General features: G+C 34.6%; 1 protein-coding gene across 1 annotated transcript in view; it reads left to right on the forward strand.

Annotated features, from left to right (window-relative positions):
* The first annotated feature begins 8,744 nt into the window (after positions 1-8,744).
* Positions 8,745-18,994, forward strand: part of LOC110093247 (aspartic proteinase-like protein 2) — an 11,107-nt gene continuing 857 nt past the window's right edge. Inside the window, exons 1-5 of the mRNA XM_028693586.1 lie at positions 8,745-9,246; positions 9,604-9,733; positions 10,620-10,879; positions 11,104-11,331; positions 18,895-18,985. Coding sequence (XP_028549419.1) covers positions 8,990-9,246; positions 9,604-9,733; positions 10,620-10,879; positions 11,104-11,331; positions 18,895-18,985 — 966 coding nt within the window. The 5' untranslated portion in view covers positions 8,745-8,989. The remainder of the gene's footprint in view (positions 9,247-9,603; positions 9,734-10,619; positions 10,880-11,103; positions 11,332-18,894; positions 18,986-18,994) is intronic.

An 18,994-nucleotide genomic window follows, 5' to 3' on the forward strand; every position in this document is an offset into this window, starting at 1 on the left:
TATATATATATATATATATATATATATATATGTGTGTGTGTGTGTGTGTGTGTGTGTGTGTGTGTGTGTGTGTGTGTGTGTGTGTGTGTGTGTGTGTGTGTGTGTGTGTGTGTGTGTGTGTGTGTGTGTGTGTGTGTGTGTGTGTGTGTGTGTGTGTGTGTGTGTGTGTGTGTGTGTGTGTGTGTGTGTGTGTGTGTGTGTGTGTGTGTGTGTGTGTGTGTGTGTGTGTGTGTGTGTGTGTGTGTGTGTGTGTGTGTGTGTGTGTGTGTGTGTGTGTGTGTGTGTGTGTGTTCATAGAATTTGTTTATAAGATTATGACTTTCCAACAAGTTATTTTACTGTTTTAGAAGCATTTTTGATGTTTTTGTCCATACTGATTACTCTTGTTTGAAGTACTTTGTAGTTTTTTTCTTCATTTTGGTAAGTTATGGTTCTGTTGATAATTGAAATATCTTTTACTTCAATTTTTTTGCTCACTTTTTTATTACAGTGTTTACTTTAACTCATTATTTAGTTTTTAATGGATTTCCACATTTTGTAACAAAGGATGTTAGCTTCTGTATCTATGCTGATAATTGATCTATTTAAGTTATACTTTTAGTGGATTTCCTGCTATATTTGTAATGATGGGTGAATCAAAATTAGGATGTTTCAGTTCCGGGTTGTTAGTTGTGATGGATCTTAAACTTTGCCAATCTTTTGCTACCTAATTTTTTTTATGACCTGGAGTCTTATTTGATAAGACTAACTATTTTCTGAGGAAAAATTAAACTTGATAGATGAACATGAAATGCCTTACTTTATGCTCTTTTTGTCTTACTTGATATGCCTTACTTTATGCTCTTTTTGTAAAGATGCTTTTTGATGGGTACTGAAGATATTGCTGAGATATCTACTGTATTTAGGTTGTTCCCCATATGGTTATGGAAATGCATTGATTTTTTGAGTAATCTATTCTCCATGGACCTCTGATGATATTGATGGGTGATTATAATTTCTACTTTAGTGTTTGTTTGCTACAGAGACGTTCAGTTTAGGCTTGAATATGCCTGCAAAAACTGTAGTGTTCACCAACTTTTGTAAATTTGATGGGGATAAATTCAGATGGTTATCTAGTGGGGAGTATATTCAAATGAGTGGTTATTACTGGCCACCGAAGTATTGATCAGTGAGGTATTTGCATTCTTATGGTTGATGAAAAAATGGAGCCTTCAACAACAAAAGTGATGTTAAAAAGAATTAAGTGCTGATTTCTTAAATTTGTATTTTTATTTGTTTTTTATGTTTGAATTCATTCATGCTTGAATGTTGACTCTCTTCTTGTTTTGACATAATCATATTGAAATTAAATTATAACTGTATTTTTATTTTTATTTATACTGTGTTTTCAAGTTCTTCTACTTCTTTAAAAAAAAAAAAATCAATAATGTTATGTTTCTCTCAAATTATTTTTAAGATTTTATTTCAAAATGAAAGATGTCCTTTGTCACTTGAATTTTTGTGGTGCATAAATTACTTTGTGTTTTGCTCCTCAGTTTGTCCAAGACATTGCTTCGAACCCCTTTCATATGAGTTTATTAAATAGTACCATATAAATTATTCTACTGTAAACATTTCATCTGTGATTTTTGGGGAAAGTTCATTACTCTTTGCCCATTTTTTGTTATTAAATACAAGATGCCTTACATTATCAACATGTACGAGTGCCTTTCACTTAAGCTACAATATGCTATTGAATCAATTGCGTTGTGAAGATGGTGATCCAGAGAAGCTTCTCCGACATTCATTCTATCAGGAGATATAGAATATAGTATTGAATGATTCAGTCCTTACTTTTTGAATGAACGAAAACATTTAACTTTTTAAATTATTGAGCCATATCCGCCTACTTAATAATGCAAATGAACTCGCCACCTAAATCCACAAGCTAGAATTCATAGTCTACTAGAATTGCTTATCCTCCAAATTAATATGACTTTCACACTATTTTGGCTTCTATTCTCATTCCTTCGTTTTATTCAGAGATTAATAAACACAATTGTTGGTAGGATGCTACGGCTGAAGAACTTTGGAACCTTGAAGGAAACCTTATAGGATCTATTATTCATTTTCAGACTTAGAGTTGGATGAATTCCATAACGTCTACAAAGGAAACATGGATATTCCAGCATTTATGTTCAGAGAACTGGACAGAAATGTGATGGTTGTGGAATATTTTTCAAGCATAAAAGGTATATGTACTCTTATTCTGTGCCATATAATATTCTCTTACTAGTATGTGCAATGCTGTAAACGAGAAATCCAAATAAGTGAGCTATGTCTCTTTCATGGCTTTTATCTTATTGTTAAAACCATAATTAAATTACTTATGTATTCGGGAGTTGTTCCTGAACTTCCAATGCTCTCAATTAAGTTTGTTTTTTCTACTTTTATGATTCACTTTTCTAGGTATGGCCAAGTTGTTTGGGTGCATTGTTAAATTCGAACCATGAAGAATTTTAAAAAGTTCATATTTCAAGCTGCTTTTCAAGAGATACAACTAAGTGAGGCAATTTATATATGACATTGGAATAGATATCAAAATATTGTGGTAAAACTTAATGTAGTTTTCTTAAGGCTTGCAAAATTTCAAGGCATGTTAATAAGGACATGGAAATATGTGAATGTCCATAGGAACTAAGAATATCATTAATGGTAGTTGTGTATTATGCTGAAAAAAGTGCCGATTGGGCTTATATTAAAATCGAATAATTCTATATCATGTACTTTTTCTTGGATAGTGTTTGTATTTAAGTTGGTTCTTAATACATTCAGCAACAAACTACTTGGAAAGTGTTAAGTTCACTCAAACATTTTGATCCTATTGAAAACATGAACAATAACCAGTTTTTTTTTCAGCATTTTGACGATTTCCTTTTTCTAGTTGTCTATAATTGATTATTATCAATAAAAATGCATTTTATTGTGCTCTTCAAGATGCAATAATCAAATTTTTGGATGCGTGTATGAATATGTATGTTGGATATTTTTCATGCAAGCTATTGTGTTAATCAACATAGATTAAATGCTTTAATGTATCTTTGTGCATCTTTATGTTTTGTATTTCGTTGGGTGTCTATATGTGCGATGAGAGGGGGGTTTTGGCCCTTCCCGATGGTTTCTTGTAAAAAATGTTATTTTCTTATGATTTACAGTTCTCTGAAAGAAAATTTTGAATCACGCATGAACTATTGAACTGCTTCAGTTATGGTAGAGAACTATTTCAGTACAGAAGAAGTCTTTACATAAGAAACAACTTATTCTATTTGTACCATTGCGCCGCACGCACGTTAGCTTCTTCTGCTCACTTTGCGAGTTTGCGTTGCCCAGAAGCTACTATGAGTTCGCGACCAATTAAAAAAATGTAGGAAAATAAAATAGGTTTTTTTTTGAAAATAACTGGACATTTAACCCGTCGACGCCGCACTATTTGTAACTGAGCGACTACCTCCTTGGACTGATCACAATCACACAGTCCTAATGGTCTTAACCATTGGAATGAGGAAGTTCTTTAATAGGCCAGAAGATCTAATCAAATTATAGTAGTAGTGTTTTGCTTACAATATGGTGGGATTTGTATGAGATCAATAACGCCTTTCAGTATGAACTTTGCTAATTTTTGCATCTTTAATAATCAGTATTTTGATGCTTAGGTGTTTCGAAAGTGTTCTGCAGGTCATATGCACTAGGTTCTTATCAATGCTAAACTTGCTTTTCTTTAAGAAGTATTTTATTTATGTAAAAAATATTTTATTTACTACAAATCATTAAATATTTTTGTTGTGCATCTTAATTCCCTGATTTATGCTTGAATACTGAAGTATTTTATTTATGCTTGAATACAGAAGCACCAAGTTGGGTTTTGTGTCGTTCTTTATATAATATGTTGTCTACTTCTCTTATTTATTTCTTAATTATTTTTAATCCATGAATAATATTTTGTTACAGGTTCCATACTTGAGTTGAACTCATTAGAACCGACACTCATGTTGGTGAAACTCTGAAATTCCTATGTCACTATTATGATGCAATCATGTGTTGTTCTCTCAAGGTAAGCTTTCTTGTTTGGTTTCTCTTGTTCTTGAACTCTACTTTCTAACCAAGGTACCATATAAACTGTAAGCATGCTTCTCCCTTGTTCACCTTCGCCAACCAAGATGGACTTGACCTGCTTGAAACCACTCTCGTTGCCCTCCAAGAGATTTCGCTGGAGAAAATACTTGATGACACTATTTGAAAATTTCTATGCTCTTGGTTTCCTAAGATAATGCATCAGGTCATCTTTTAGCAACTGAAACTATAATTAAAAAGCTACATTTTGATTTGTCTTCATGATTTGGTTCATATTTTAAATTACTTGGTTTCCTTATTCTTGTTGCAGGGCTTTGCCTATCTCCCTATCGCATCTGCATGTAGAGCATGGGGGTGATCGGTGTCCTACGAGCAGGGCATCTCTTGGAAGGTCCTAAACGAATATCTCTTTCTAAGATTAATGAGCTGAATATAAACTAAGATTGTCACTTGTTTTGTATTTTGGTTTTTTTATCTTAATTAACATGAAGAACCAAGCGATGTGTTTTGTGACGATTGTAGTAGATTGATTATATATGTATATGAAGATTGAAGTAGAATTTTTGTTGTATTTAAGGTGGGAAATTTTTGTAATTTTATATTTATGAATTATATTTTTAATTTGTAGAAAAATATCTTATGTAAGCTAGCTCTCATATGTACTTGAGATATTTAGAAATTTGATTGGAGATTAATTATTTGCATTCGAAATATTATGATTAGTATAATTAATTGATAATAGAATGTAAGTAATATTGTATACAACATATATTTAGGCATATAATGATGCTATATTATTAAAATTATTTCATTAAATTGAAGTGTTGGAAAATCATATATCTTAGGGCAACTTAAATATGCCTTATTATAAAACATATTCCATCAAATAAATGTTTTAGCAAAGTCAGCCTATTATGACATATAATATTTATGACACATAAGATTTGTCATATGTATTAATAAATTCCATCATATGAAGGTGTTAGAAAAGCTTGTCTATTAAGACACTTTATAGGTGTCGTTGAGAAGATTATGCCATCAAAATTATATGTCATGAAAGTTTAGTTTTTAAGGCACAAAAAAATGCCCTTAACCCTATGCCAACGGCCACCTAAGTGACACCATTGTTTGATGCCCTAATATATAATGTGCCCTAATAGATACATATTATGGCACTTTAAGGTGCCCTAATAACCATTATTTTTTGTAGTGATATAGGCAAAGTACCATCATCCTTTTACACCCTCCAAGTATAGGCAGAGAATCGTCATCCTTTTACACCCTTCAAGTGTAGGCAGAGTACCGTCATCCTTTTACACCCTCCAAGTGTAGACAGAGTACCGTCGTCCTTTTACACCCTACAAGTGTAGGCAAAGAACCTTCCGTTGTTCATACTCTTCAAGTGTAGGCAGAGAACCTTCGGCTATTCACACTCCTCGAGTGTTGCCAGAGAATCGGATCTTCTTAAAAGATCTTCTCACGAGAAATCTAGAAGGACAAGAGTAAAGAGTGAAGAAAACACAAAGTATACACAGAGATCCTTACCTTTGAGTAACCAAGTGAATCCTTCATGCTCCAATAGTAAGAAATATCTTTCAAAGACTCTTTCTCACTCTCTCCTTCAAATTCCCTTTACTATTCACGAAGACCAAGTGACAAAAAGTTTAAATGACAGTCTTAAGTGGACCTTTTATAGAAAAGACACAAAAAATTGTCTAGAAAACTGCATTTTTCAAATATGTGCGTCCAGGATCGTCCCATACGATCGTAATTCGTACGTACGAACAATATAAAAACTGTTGCATACGAACTCAATATGAATTGGTATGAACTTCCTTCATACCCAATCATCGTCCCGTACTAACTGAGTTCGTCCGGTATGAACAGTTATTTTTCAAAGTTCATTGGTATTAAAAAGAAGGATGAACTACAACTTTACATAACAGAGAAAATCATCCTGGGACGAATAGAAATTATCGTCTGGACGAACTTCACATTTGGTGAATCCAAAGCAGATCGTCCTGGGATGAATGGAAATTATCATCTGGACGAACTTAACATTTGGTGAATCCAGAGAAGATCGTCCTGGACGAATGGAAATTATCGTATGGACAAACTTCACATTTGGTGAATCCCGAGCAGATCGTCCTGGAACGAATGGAAATTATCATCTGGACGAACTTCACATTAGGTGAATCCAGAGCAAATCGTCCTGGGACGAATTGAAATTATCGTCTGGATGAACTCCATATTTGGTGAAAATAGAGAAGATCGTTCTAGGACGAATGAAAATTATCGTCTGGACGAACTTCATATTTGGTGAAAATAGAGAAGATCGTCTTGGGATGAATGAAAATTATCGTCTAGACAAACTTCATATTTGGTGAAAATAAAGAAGATCGAGATGGGACGAATGAAAATTATTATCTTGATGATCTATACTTAGAAAAATTTTAGCCCTCTATGTTCGTTCCATTGCTCAATAGGGAATATAACTGACCAAATCATCTTGTACGAACATTGTTTGTACTGAACGATCAATTAAAAAAATGAGAATTTTAAAACTCTTCCACAAGTGTGTGTGCTTAATTACTCAATTACAATCACACTATCTCAGACTCAATAAAATGAAAAATACATACTTCAATTTTTAAAAACATTATAAGATGATCTTTATTTAAAGTTTTTAACAATCTGGAGTATGATTTTCCCGAAATGTTAGTACACACAAGAGCAAAAACAATTCTTCCAAAATATGTTAGGAGAAAATAATAATCAAAACAATAATATTTGTAATCATAAAAAATATACAAGTACAAGAATGTAAAACATGCAAAGCTAAGTAGCAACTCTCAACACTATTTACTAGCCATGCCACTATTAGAAAATTATAAGTAGACGCCTCATCCCTCATGGAAGGGGCCCCAAGAAAGGAAGATAAGGAAGAGAGATAAATTGGAGTACTCTTGCCATAAGACTCTTCGACCATTCAGACTTCTGCCCGGCCACCGACTGTCGTCGGACTTCAACCCGGATACCGAATGTCATAAGAGTTACGCCGAACCTCCACCCAACCCATAACTATTGCTGGAATTATGCTCGGCTAACAATTGACTTTAGACTTTTGCCGGCCAATAACTAACATCGGACTTCCACCTAGCCCTTCACTATGGTTCTTCCGATATATATCACCAGGTAATAGTCTTTCTGACCATTGTCGAGCACTGACTACGACTCTTCTGACCTCCATCGCCAAACAACGATCCTTCCAACTTTCGTCGCCAGAAAATGGTGTTTGTGACCATTGTCGCATGCAAACTACGATCCTTCTGACCTTCGTAGAAAGACAACAGACTTTCTGACCTCCGTCACTAAACTAAGGTATTTCGGACCTCCGTCGTTGGCTAGACTACGATCTTTCCGACCTCTGTCGACCATCGTCTACTGTCCTAATTGATGTCGAACTTCTATCCAGCCAATAACTAACACTGGACTTCCATATAGCCGTATACTATGATCCTTTCGACCTTCGTCACCAGACAATGATCTTTCTGACCACTAATGACCGATGACTATTGTTCTTCTGAGCTCCATCGTTAGATAAATGGTCCTTCTGACCTCTATCGTTAGACTACAATCTTTCTACCAAACTACAGTCTTTCTAACCTCAATCGCTCGTCGATTATGGTCCTTACAAGCTCCGTTGTCAGATAACAGTCCTTCCGACCTCCGTCACCCGCTGACTACAGTCCTTCCGACCACCGTCACCTGACTACGCCCTTTTTGACCTCTGTTGCCCGCCGACTACGATATTTTCGATAATCGTCACCTGAATATGGTTCCGGCCACCGTTACCCGACTACAGTCTTTTTGACCTTCATTGCCCGTCGACTACGGTCCTTTCAACCACCATTACCGACTATGATCTTTATGATCTCCGTCACCTGCCTACTATGGTCCTGTTGACTAAACAAACATGTCAATATCAAGTCTTTTAATTCCCACCATGTAATGCACAATGTATGATGTATATTTGCAGCATCAAGCCAAATCCTTCCCTCTAAGAAGGACCTCATTTGTAATCAACTGTAAACACTAGCGGATTCATTCAAACTAGTTCACTATATGGTTTTTCTCCTTTTGTAGGATCTTTCATATAAAAATTCTGGTATCTCTTATGTATGCTACACCTTTACTTTTATTTGATTGTGTTCTGAATCTTCGTAAAAAGCTAAGACACTAAATTTTACATTTCTTTACCACAACGAATATTCCAGGACGCAACAATAATATTGATATGATACTCTATTTATCATAAATGTTATAGCACAAAAGAATATTAATAAAAATGTATGATACTAAAATTACATTTGAAGATTATATATATATATATATACACTAATCATCCGTCTAAAATGTCAATTTTTAAATAATTTATAAAGAATTGATAAAAGTTCTTCAAATTTAATCCAAAAATATAGACTTCACGTTGCGTGAGAAAAAAAAAATCCAAAAGAAAACAAATAAACACAATGAACAGCCAACAACTTCACGCCACGTCATAAACATAGCAAGCTCTGTTGTAGGAGAGCACGCAGCGGATCATCCCTTCCCTCTGTTGCCGGCTCATTTCAAAGGCGCGAGGCCTCACGTATTCACTTTCCTATTCTTCCTCCCTCCTCAGCCCCCACGTCGAGTCCACCGTACGAAACGAAAAAGAAAGAGGCCGCCTTCTCGGTCTCCTACCTCCGATTTCTCTCTACTTTCTTGCTCTAGCCATGAACGTTATATAGTTCTTGCCTGAGAGGGAGCTCGGGGCAAAATTCTTGCTCTTTGTTCCCTCTCCTTTGCTGTTTCCTATAGAAGGAGAAGGAGAGAGATGGTGTTGTCGGTATTGAATGGACTCCTCGCCGGGCTGGCGATCGCGGTTCTGGTCTTTATTCCGTCAGCGGCGTGGAATGATGGGTCTCAGCTAACGATGCAGCTAGAAAGGGGGATGCCAGCGAGGGCCCCAGTGGAGGTGCTAAGGGCGCGGGACCGCTTCCGGCATCGGAGAATACTTCAGGGTGCAGCTCGATCGAGTTACGGCGTGGTAGATTTCCCTGTCGAGGGGTCGTGGAATCCCTTCACCGTAGGGTATTTCTTGCTTCCTTCTCTCTTAGTTACGTTTGCGCCCCCATGAGTTTTATTTATTAGGTTCCGAGGATTGGATGATCTCTTAATCCTCTTCTTGACTTCTGTGCTTTCGGGATATCTCTTTTTCAATGTGATTTTACATATTTGTTGTTGAATTTCGATTCTGGAAAGTGAAACCAAGTTAATTTTATTTTTATTTTCCTTGAATTGTGTTTCTTGATAGCACATACATAATCAGGAAAAGGTAAATGATCGTTTTTTTTCCGCTTACGGCATTTTTTAGCTCTTTGTTTTGGGTTAGACATATCCTATATTGTGTTTCGTTGTCAGGGTTTAATTTATTTATGTTATTTGTAGGCTATACTTTACCCGTGTGAAACTGGGCAATCCTGCAAAGGAGTTTTATGTTCAGATTGATACTGGAAGCGATATCCTCTGGGTGACTTGCAATCCCTGTAATGGTTGCCCTACCAGCAGTGGGCTAAATGTAAGGTTTTTGCGCCATCAGCATCTTCCTTTTCATCCATTTGTTTGCTGGGTTGAAAAATGAGAAAATAACTAACATTTAAGGAAAAAAAATGAAACTAGATCTCCTGATACATTTTTTATCATGTTAAGAAGGCAAGATAATGAAACATAGAAGACAAATAGTTGCATTTAGAAAACGTTTAAATATTTGAGAAGGCAAAAATGGTCCCGTGTCTTGTTTCTGTGCTTATTTATCTGTGTTCTAGCTTTAAGCTTTTGATTTCTTACCTTGATACAAAATATATTTGGATATTCCTTTACAAAGTCTATCAGGATATTTTAATTTAATTTTTATCCAACATTCAAAAAATTAATTAAATTATTCAGGATTTAATATCAATATGTTGGACAGCATATCAAGATATCCTAATATAATTTTTATGCAACATTGAATTGATTCACTACCGTATTTGGGATTTTAAGTTATTTAGGATTTAATTTCATTATGTTGGAAAGCATATCAAATCCCATCGGGCTTAGCTGAGTTGGTGGGAGAGCATCCCCCAACCCTTGTTCTATTCCTTTCTCATGCGGCGTGACTCCTTAAGTTGGGAGAAAATAACTGTGTGGCCCTGCACCTGTAGGGTTGGTTGCCGGTAGGCTCACCGAGGGATTAGTTATGCAGTCTTGTGCCTCTTTTAGGGGTGATAACAGGTAGATACCCTACTTCCAATAATAATTAAAAAAAAAAAAAACATATCAGGATATCTTAATATAACTTTTGTCCAACATTTCGGTGATTCACTACCGTAGTTGGGATTTTACTTCAATTTGCATATTATAATTTTGGATCTCAGAGCATCTTCTGGATAAGTATTTTGTAAGAAAAAATTACCAATTTGCAGATCAAGTTGGAGTCTTTTGAGCCAGACAAGTCCTCTACATCTTCATCCATCTCATGCTCAGATCAAAGATGTACATCAGCCATCCAAACTGGAGAGGCAACTTGTTCCTCATCAGATTCTTCAAGTTCACCTTGTTCTTACTCTTTCCAGTATGGTGATGGAAGTGGCACATCTGGTTACTATGTGTCTGACACATTATATTTTGACACAGTTACTGAGAATGAACAAACTTTGAACTCTTCAGCTACCATTATATTTGGGTAAATTCTATGCACTTGTAATAGTTCCTCAGAGTGGAGTTTGAATGAAGCTAATCCATTGTATTTAAAAATGTTTTTAGTAAAATTATGATATTTTATGCTTATATCAAATTAGGCGGCCTTTGACTTTTAATAAGCTTAAAAGCTATTTATTCATTTTTACCATTTGATTCTTATTTTCCTTTTTTTTAAACCACTCACCTTCATTTGTTTATTTGGAACAGATGTAGCAATTCACAGTCGGGAGATTTAACCAAATCTGATCGAGCAATTGATGGGATATTTGGATTTGGACAACATGAATTGTCTGTTATCTCACAGTTGTCATCTGCAGGAGTTGCTCCTAAAGTGTTTTCTCATTGCTTAAAAGGTTCAGATAGCGGTGGGGGGATACTGGTTCTCGGAGAGATTGTTGAACCTGGTATTGTCTATACCCCACTTGTTCAATCAAAGTAAGTGCCTCTTTTTAAATCCGGCAAAACATTATTGCTTGAATTAAATATGTTCTTATGCTCAAATTTTCATTAATAGAACAAAATTCATTATGAAATTCCTTGTAATACATCTTATATTGCTTGCTTTGTGTATAGGTTCATAGCATCTACCTATGATATTTATTTGAATGCATTACATTGCTTTATATATCTATATATTTTGTGCTGTACTTATAAAATACATAAACTCCTTCCCATTAACCTCCCAAGATCCAAGTGGAAGTGCTTGTAGAGTGACCGCAAACCACCCATTTGTATTTGAAGTAGCATTTGATTTTTCTTTTTCTGTTGGAGGAAAAATTGGGAAGTGTGATGCTACTCTTTTTTGTTGTGTTTCAGCATTTTTTATTGATAATTTTTAACTGAACAATTGAATACCTTGCATAAAGGTGGTTTGGTCACCCAAATATATTTTGTATCTAATTGAAATTTAGGTAGTCATTGGGATATTGGTGCTTTGTTTAATTGATTTTTCAATAAAATTCTGAAGTCTAAGAGGATGCATGGTTGACAAAGAAACATTTTGGTAGCAATATTTAAAAAAAAAAAAAGAATATACTATATAGTTTGCAGTTTTAGTGGATCTCAATATTCATTAATATTATTGAAAGATAAATTAATGTTTAGGTGTTATAATTAATATATTTTGGATATATTATATAGAAAAATAGAAAAATACACATGAGGATATAACTGTACGAGTTAGACTGATCAAAATGGATAAGTGCCTTAGGATGATTATGTAAAAAGATGATATTATGGAGACTTAAAAGTAAATTTCATAAAATTGCAATTAGGCTGTTGATGTTGCATGGATATGAATATTTCTCTTAATTATAAATTTGCAAATAGCTTGGATAAGAATAATAATGATGATGAGAACTACTTTTTTCTTATGAGGATGAGTACTATTTTATGCAAATGATGCTTTTTTAACAATGAGTACTGCGTCTCAGGTATGGAAAAAAATGTGAATGGCATGAATAAGTGAAGTTTCTTGGCCAACTTTATCATCCTACACAGTTAATTTCTCATACTTATAACTTACCTTTAACTTGCGTAGAAATTATGTATTATTGGATGCAGGAATTAATATGCTTGATGACCAGTTCACTGAATCAGACAAAGTATTAAGCCTTTTTGATAGGAAGTCATAAGCTCTATGTGAATAATATCAAATATACATATATATATATATATAATATTGGATTTAACTTATGCAAGTGAATTTAGCATCCTGATCATTCAAAAGCATTTGGCCAATGTATAAACTAATGATTAATTTTGCATTTAATATGTCTAGAAGCCACAATGAGTCAATGAAGGCTGAGAACTATATACTGCCATGGTGACTCATTGTCGCATCACAACTAGCTTCTCTGGTCTCCCTATTACTTCTTGCTTATTACAAAAGGGGTTGCATTTGGTGTTAATCTTCTTGTTTAGTTTTCCTAGTTCATCGTTCAACATTTAATGAGAACATATTGCTTTAATAGTGTTATCTTCCATCTAATTGTTAGGTAATCCATATCATCGAATCATGTATTGTACAACATATCACTATGAATTTCATTTTTCAACAAAAGATGACTTTCTACGTAATTATATGCCCATATATTTTTTTGCACCCAGAGACTTGACTGATAGTTTTACTTCTTGAGCATCGGATCATATGTTTTCAACAAGATGATAACTAATGAATTTTTATATCATCATCAGTTGTAGCTTGAATAATTTATTAGTAAATTTACTTTGTTCTCAATGATTATCTTCTATTTTTAGTTCTAGATTTAGCATTGACTTATATCTTTCTGAATTGAAAATTGCCATTCATTCTTTTTGATTGTTGCATTTGGTGTTTTTCCAACTTGAATAAACTCTGCAGGCAGAATCCACTATGTTAACTTTAAATTACCTATTTTCTTTATCAGCCCATACAAAAACTTCTAGGTATATTTATTTGTTCTTGTGTCTTATCTTCCTGAAAAATTCAAGAATTTTTTATGCTCTTCTAACTTATTTCAGTAGCTGATCTGTGCCCCAATGTGGTTCATAAGATAACATTCTGCATTTTTGTTGCTTTGAACTTAACTAATCGTAATATTCATAATCCTTGTGAAAAAGGCAGTTTTATAGCCATGCAGTTTACATTTTTCTGTTCAGCAGCTATTTTTCTCTTGTAAGAAAGCACTGCAGAAGATCCTCGCATTTTATCCTTAATTTTAATTTTGCTAGGCATAGCCTAATTGTATAGCTTTTATTTATGCTAGAAAACCAAGGAGCTAAGCATACTAGAAATAAATGTCTTGATACTCTAAAATATTAGTAGTGTTTTAAAAAGATTAGGCACACCCAAGGAAATATGATTCCCCAGGGCACTAGGCACCACCATAATCTTTCACCAGACTGAGATCTGGGTCGCTTAAAAAGAACTAATTATATTATGATTCTAACTTTGTTTAATTATGATGATTTTTTGTTGAATAATATAAAATGATCATCATCTCATTAAATTATATTGAACAAATTAATTTGATTGATGGTTTTATTGCATTATATATTTGAAAACTTCCTAAATAGATTATGTTAAACCAGTATTATGAAATTAATTAATTTTGTAACATGTATACACATATAATCCAATCTTCACGACTATTGATTTTCTCTTCTCATTTTGCATGTTATTCTCTCCATTGTTTAAAATTGCGCAATACAAGTCGCGCCTCAGTGCAATTCTGATAAAAAATGCCTCAAGGTGCACTCATTGAGCTTATCTTGTGAGGCGTACAACTCATTTTAGCATAGGTGTTCTTTGCTTCATTGTAGTGAGACATACATCTCACCAATTTAATTTATTTTTTTATAAAAATTAAACCTAAATCCCTAAACGATGTTTGCTTTTCCTCTTCTCCATTTCTTCGTTACTATTTGACTTCGCCTTCTTCATGTAAGGTAGAGTTTTGAACGCGTTGCTTCTTCTCCATTTTTTTTTTGATGTTTGATGTCGCCTGTTTTACGTGAGATAGAGTTCTGAATGAGTCGCTAGCTTCTTCTCCATTTCTTCATTGTTGAGTTGACTTGCTTCTCTGCCTCACCCATGACGTTGTTGTTCGACTTCACATGCTTCTTTGTTGCTGTTTGAGTTCATCTACTTTTTTGCTTCACTATTGATGTTTGCCTGCTTGCTCGCTACATAGGTAACATTCTTTCAACCCTTTCGTGCACTTCTTCTGCTAAATCTCTTAAATTTGTCGAACTATCTTACAGGCAAATATAACAAACCAATACTTGAAAGATTCGCCCTTTTGCAATAAATAAGAAGCTTTGTGATAATACCTATATGATTGACCTCATGGATCATCCGAAAATCATGAAGACTTCCAATGATATATGGTTCTTATACTACTCACCAAATGCGATTGCCATTATTGAATCAAACTCTAATTTAAATTCTTCTAAAGGTTAGGACAATTGATGCGTTAGCCTTAGCATTTTTCCTTTGATTTTTTGTTATTTAGTGGGATAACAATACTTTGGCCATTTATACTTTTATAGTTATAGTACTTTTAGCTTGTTTGTCTTGGTTATTCTTTTGAGAAGGTTACATTTTTTTCTGTAGCTTAGTGGTAATGCTAGTCTTTTTGCTTAAGGGAGCAGGTAGGCTGAAAACAATGGACTCTTTGCTCCCTATTTCCATTTTTCTTCCTACTAAATGATGAAGAAAATAACCAAATAAGCAATTTCATTTTGTCCTGTAGCCAAGTAGTATTATTATTCTTCTTGTCTTCAAATGAAACATGCATATATGTTGGAATGGAATCAAATTCATTGCATGTGTGATGATCCCCAAAGCATGCATTTTACTTTTTTGCAATATCAAATACTTAGACACAAAATTTCACACGTGCTTCCAGCAGTTAGGGGCGACCTAACTGACGAGGTTGAGCCTACTATTCTTGAGTGGATTAGGACTATTATGTTACTTGATTTTGGGATTAATGTACTCTTTATATAGATGTGAATGCATTTGGGCACATAATCAAGTGCACACGAAGAGGAGAAATCGTTAAGCAACACTAAGGATAAATTCATTAGTGTACATTATGTACAATAAGAGACTCAAAGATAAAAACATGAAAAAAGGGTTGACAGATGACGAAGACCATTTGATTTGTGAGGATATGATATTAGATGATGAGTGGTTCGTAAATAATGAAGTGGAGATAACACCATCTGAATTATAGGAAGATTTCAATACTGATTTCTTTGATGGTAATATAAACAGAACATATGCATATATTACAACCTAACTACAAAAACAAATAAAGAGAAAAAATATATAAAAATAATTTATTTTCTTAAAGCTCATTTAATTTGGAGTATTACTCTCACATTCATGGTGATGAAAAATGTTTAGGGAAGAGGAAAATGATGAAAATATATGAAAAAGTTGGTTGGGAGACATTGGACTCCATAGATGATGATGCAAGGGAGAGAGCAGTTTGTTATGGCGACGACTCAAATGAGGCAGCGGAGAGATGTGAATATGTTGTTACATAGTTCAATAGGAAGTCAATATATCATTTTTTAATATATTATTTGGTTATCATATAAAAAATTACTTTTGACTTTCATTTTCATTGTTCACAATTTTTTGATTTTGAGGGTTATGATTCAAAACGTCTTGAAGCTTATGCATCGACTCATAGAACGAAAATGTCTCAATACCCAATTGCACAATTTTAAACCTTGATCCTCTCTATAACTAGAATTATAATCCTTTATTTGTTCAATTTTTGTTCTATTTTCCTTAGATTCATCCTCTTTTGTCTCTAAGATTTAATTCTTTTGAACTTAAATTCTTATGTTTATGTTTGATCAACTTGTTTCCAAGTGTGCATACTTGCTCCAACTCTTTATGCAATGACACTTGAAGCATTAGCTCCCACAGCTCATATCAAGGCACGGAGTTTGCCTTACTCAGCGCCTTAGGGTAAGGCATTCACGTAGGCAAGCCTTTGTAATAATTCTTACTTAGGAAATGGGTGAGGCAGTATGATCTTGTAATATCTTGCTCGAGTTTCTAGGCATTTTCTGATGGGGATATCAGCTCGTGGAAGGTTTATCAGAGGCGTGGCCTCCGATCTACGGCCACGATCGAGTCTTTGTATTTCTGAGTCATTTCTGTTTATTATTATTTATGCATTTTTCTATTTGCTTATTGTCATGTTTATTCTTCCGTTTGTACTCCTTTAATGGGAAGTGTCATGTGTGAGCCCAAAGGGCAATTTGATCTTTTATTTCCTCGAGTCCATTGTACTTGGCTATATATAGCCCTTGGTTCGTTGTTTCTTGGTTAATGAATGATTATGAGAATTTCGTCTACAATTGTTTTCTTAGAGCTTATGCGAGAGCTTGAGAGAGAGAGCTAGAGATCTTGGTGGAGCCTAGGAGAGGCCACCATTGTACCCAACAGTCACCACCGGTGGCTCTTGGTCCTCCTTTCCCTTATCACCACCACCGACCACCTCTCTTCCTCTCACCCGACTTCTTTCTCTCCCTCTCATCCAAACCCCACGGTCAAACCCTCATCCGAGCCCCTTCATCCCCACCCAGTCTCACGGCCAAACCCATAACCGGTCCCTTGGCCGCCGACTCCACTTCCCTAGCCACCGGCCAAGCTCCTCTCCCCACCCTCCTTGCGATTTCCTATTTTGGTTAGGCTAATTTAGGGATTGATTTGAATTTGAAATTATTCAAATTTAAATTTCAAATCCTTTCCTAATTTAGTGAATCTATTTTAGGAAAGTTCTTAAATTAAAACTCTTTGAAATTCAAATTCAAATTGGATTTAATTGATTACTTTCCTAATCCCAAAATCTAATTTGGGCAAGCATGACACCTCATATCAAATCCCCCTTGCCCATGCATGCCGCCGGCCTCCCCTCTCTCCTAGCCTATTAATGCCCCTTGATTATTTCCTAAACTCAAGTCTAGCTTTAGGAAATATTTCCAAATCCCATCTCCCCTATTTGGCCAAAATTTCCATCCCCAGAATTCCTCCAATTATTTCATAATCTAATTAATTAATTAGAAAATCAATCCCCCCTCATTAACCCACCGGCCCCCTCCCCCTCTCTATCTCCAAACCGCCTCTCTCTCTCTCCCTCTTTAATACTCCAAAGTGAATTATTGCCTTAGTTTCTTCCACCCAATTTTCCAACGCCTATTCCTAAAATCTGAAATCTCTCTCAGATTTTTGGAATAAAAAATCTAAAACTATTTTCAGATTTCTCTTGGGAAGAGATTTGGAGTTTATTTCCTCTCCAAGTGCAAGAGAAACTTCTTTCTCTTTGCCACCACTCAAGAGGTGCATCAAGTGTTTAGTAGATTTTACGTTCAATCATCCATGGATGGCGGATCCAGAGACTGATTATGGCATAACATGGGACGAGGACGGGTTCGTCGACATCCTACAATCTACTTTCTTCGACGTGAATCCAAGGGTTGATCTCACTGTCGAGGATTACTTGGAGCGTACGTTGATCTATTTGGTAGAGGCCATTGACGAGCACTTCGAAGGCATCGAGTGGAGGATCTCCACTACTTCGTGAAGAAAGATTTTCTTCTTCCCCTTTTAATATATTTTCCTAAGTCTAACCCTATCTTGTGCTTGATCACAGTCACAACGGACGACTCTTCATTGCTCATGCTAAAGCTTAGTAAACGTAGGGTTTGAGTGCACCTTTATGCTATTTAATTCTCGTTGTTAGATTAGGGATTTTCTTTGAAGCTACTACTTGTTATTGTGTTGTTTTCTTTTCATATTTGTGAAAGTTACAAATCTCTTGCTTCGTAATTTGGCCTAAGCGGATGTGACCCATATTTTTTTTGACTCATCATTTTAAAGTGTTTTAGTTTTGTTCTACGTTTATTCTAATCACAAGTTGTGCGAAATTCAAAGGACTTTTAAGCACTCATATTTAGTCCTGCATCATTTTCCCTGTTCACCTTTAACTATAACATATTTTTAGTTGATAGATATAATTAAAATAATTGACTGGTGATTAAAAAAAAAGCATCATAACACATACTGTTTGGAGTCTCATGCAATTGGGGTATGGAAATTTGGAGTTTCATCTAACCTAAGATTTGTTGATGTGTTTGGCATTACATGTATTATGTTTGCTTGATTACCTTCTTTTTTACATTATGATTTCAATCGTGATCCTTTACTATTGCCACTGAATTTTAAGAAAATTAGCAAATATTTAGAACTATAAATTTTTTTTATTCAGTGCATTCAGGCATTATACGAATTTTTAAGTCATTAAACTGATTAAAGTTTTAAAAATAGCCTGGGTTTCTGCAAGGAATATGTCTTGTTATTTGAATATGAAAGTATTTTCTAGAAAGGAAGCAAATGAAAAAAAAAGAAAATTAATTTATTAATGCTGCAGTTCTTAATTAAAAATTAATCTTATATTTAATCTTGTGAATGCTTATTCTATGGACATTCAGGCCTCACTACAACTTAAATCTTGAAAGCATTGCTGTCAATGGGCAAACACTATCCGTTGATTCATCAGTGTTTACAACATCAAATACACAAGTTATCTGT

Source organism: Dendrobium catenatum, unplaced genomic scaffold (genome assembly GCF_001605985.2).
Source record: "Dendrobium catenatum unplaced genomic scaffold, ASM160598v2 fragScaff_scaffold_325, whole genome shotgun sequence".
NCBI classification, from domain to species: Eukaryota; Viridiplantae; Streptophyta; class Magnoliopsida; order Asparagales; family Orchidaceae; genus Dendrobium; species Dendrobium catenatum.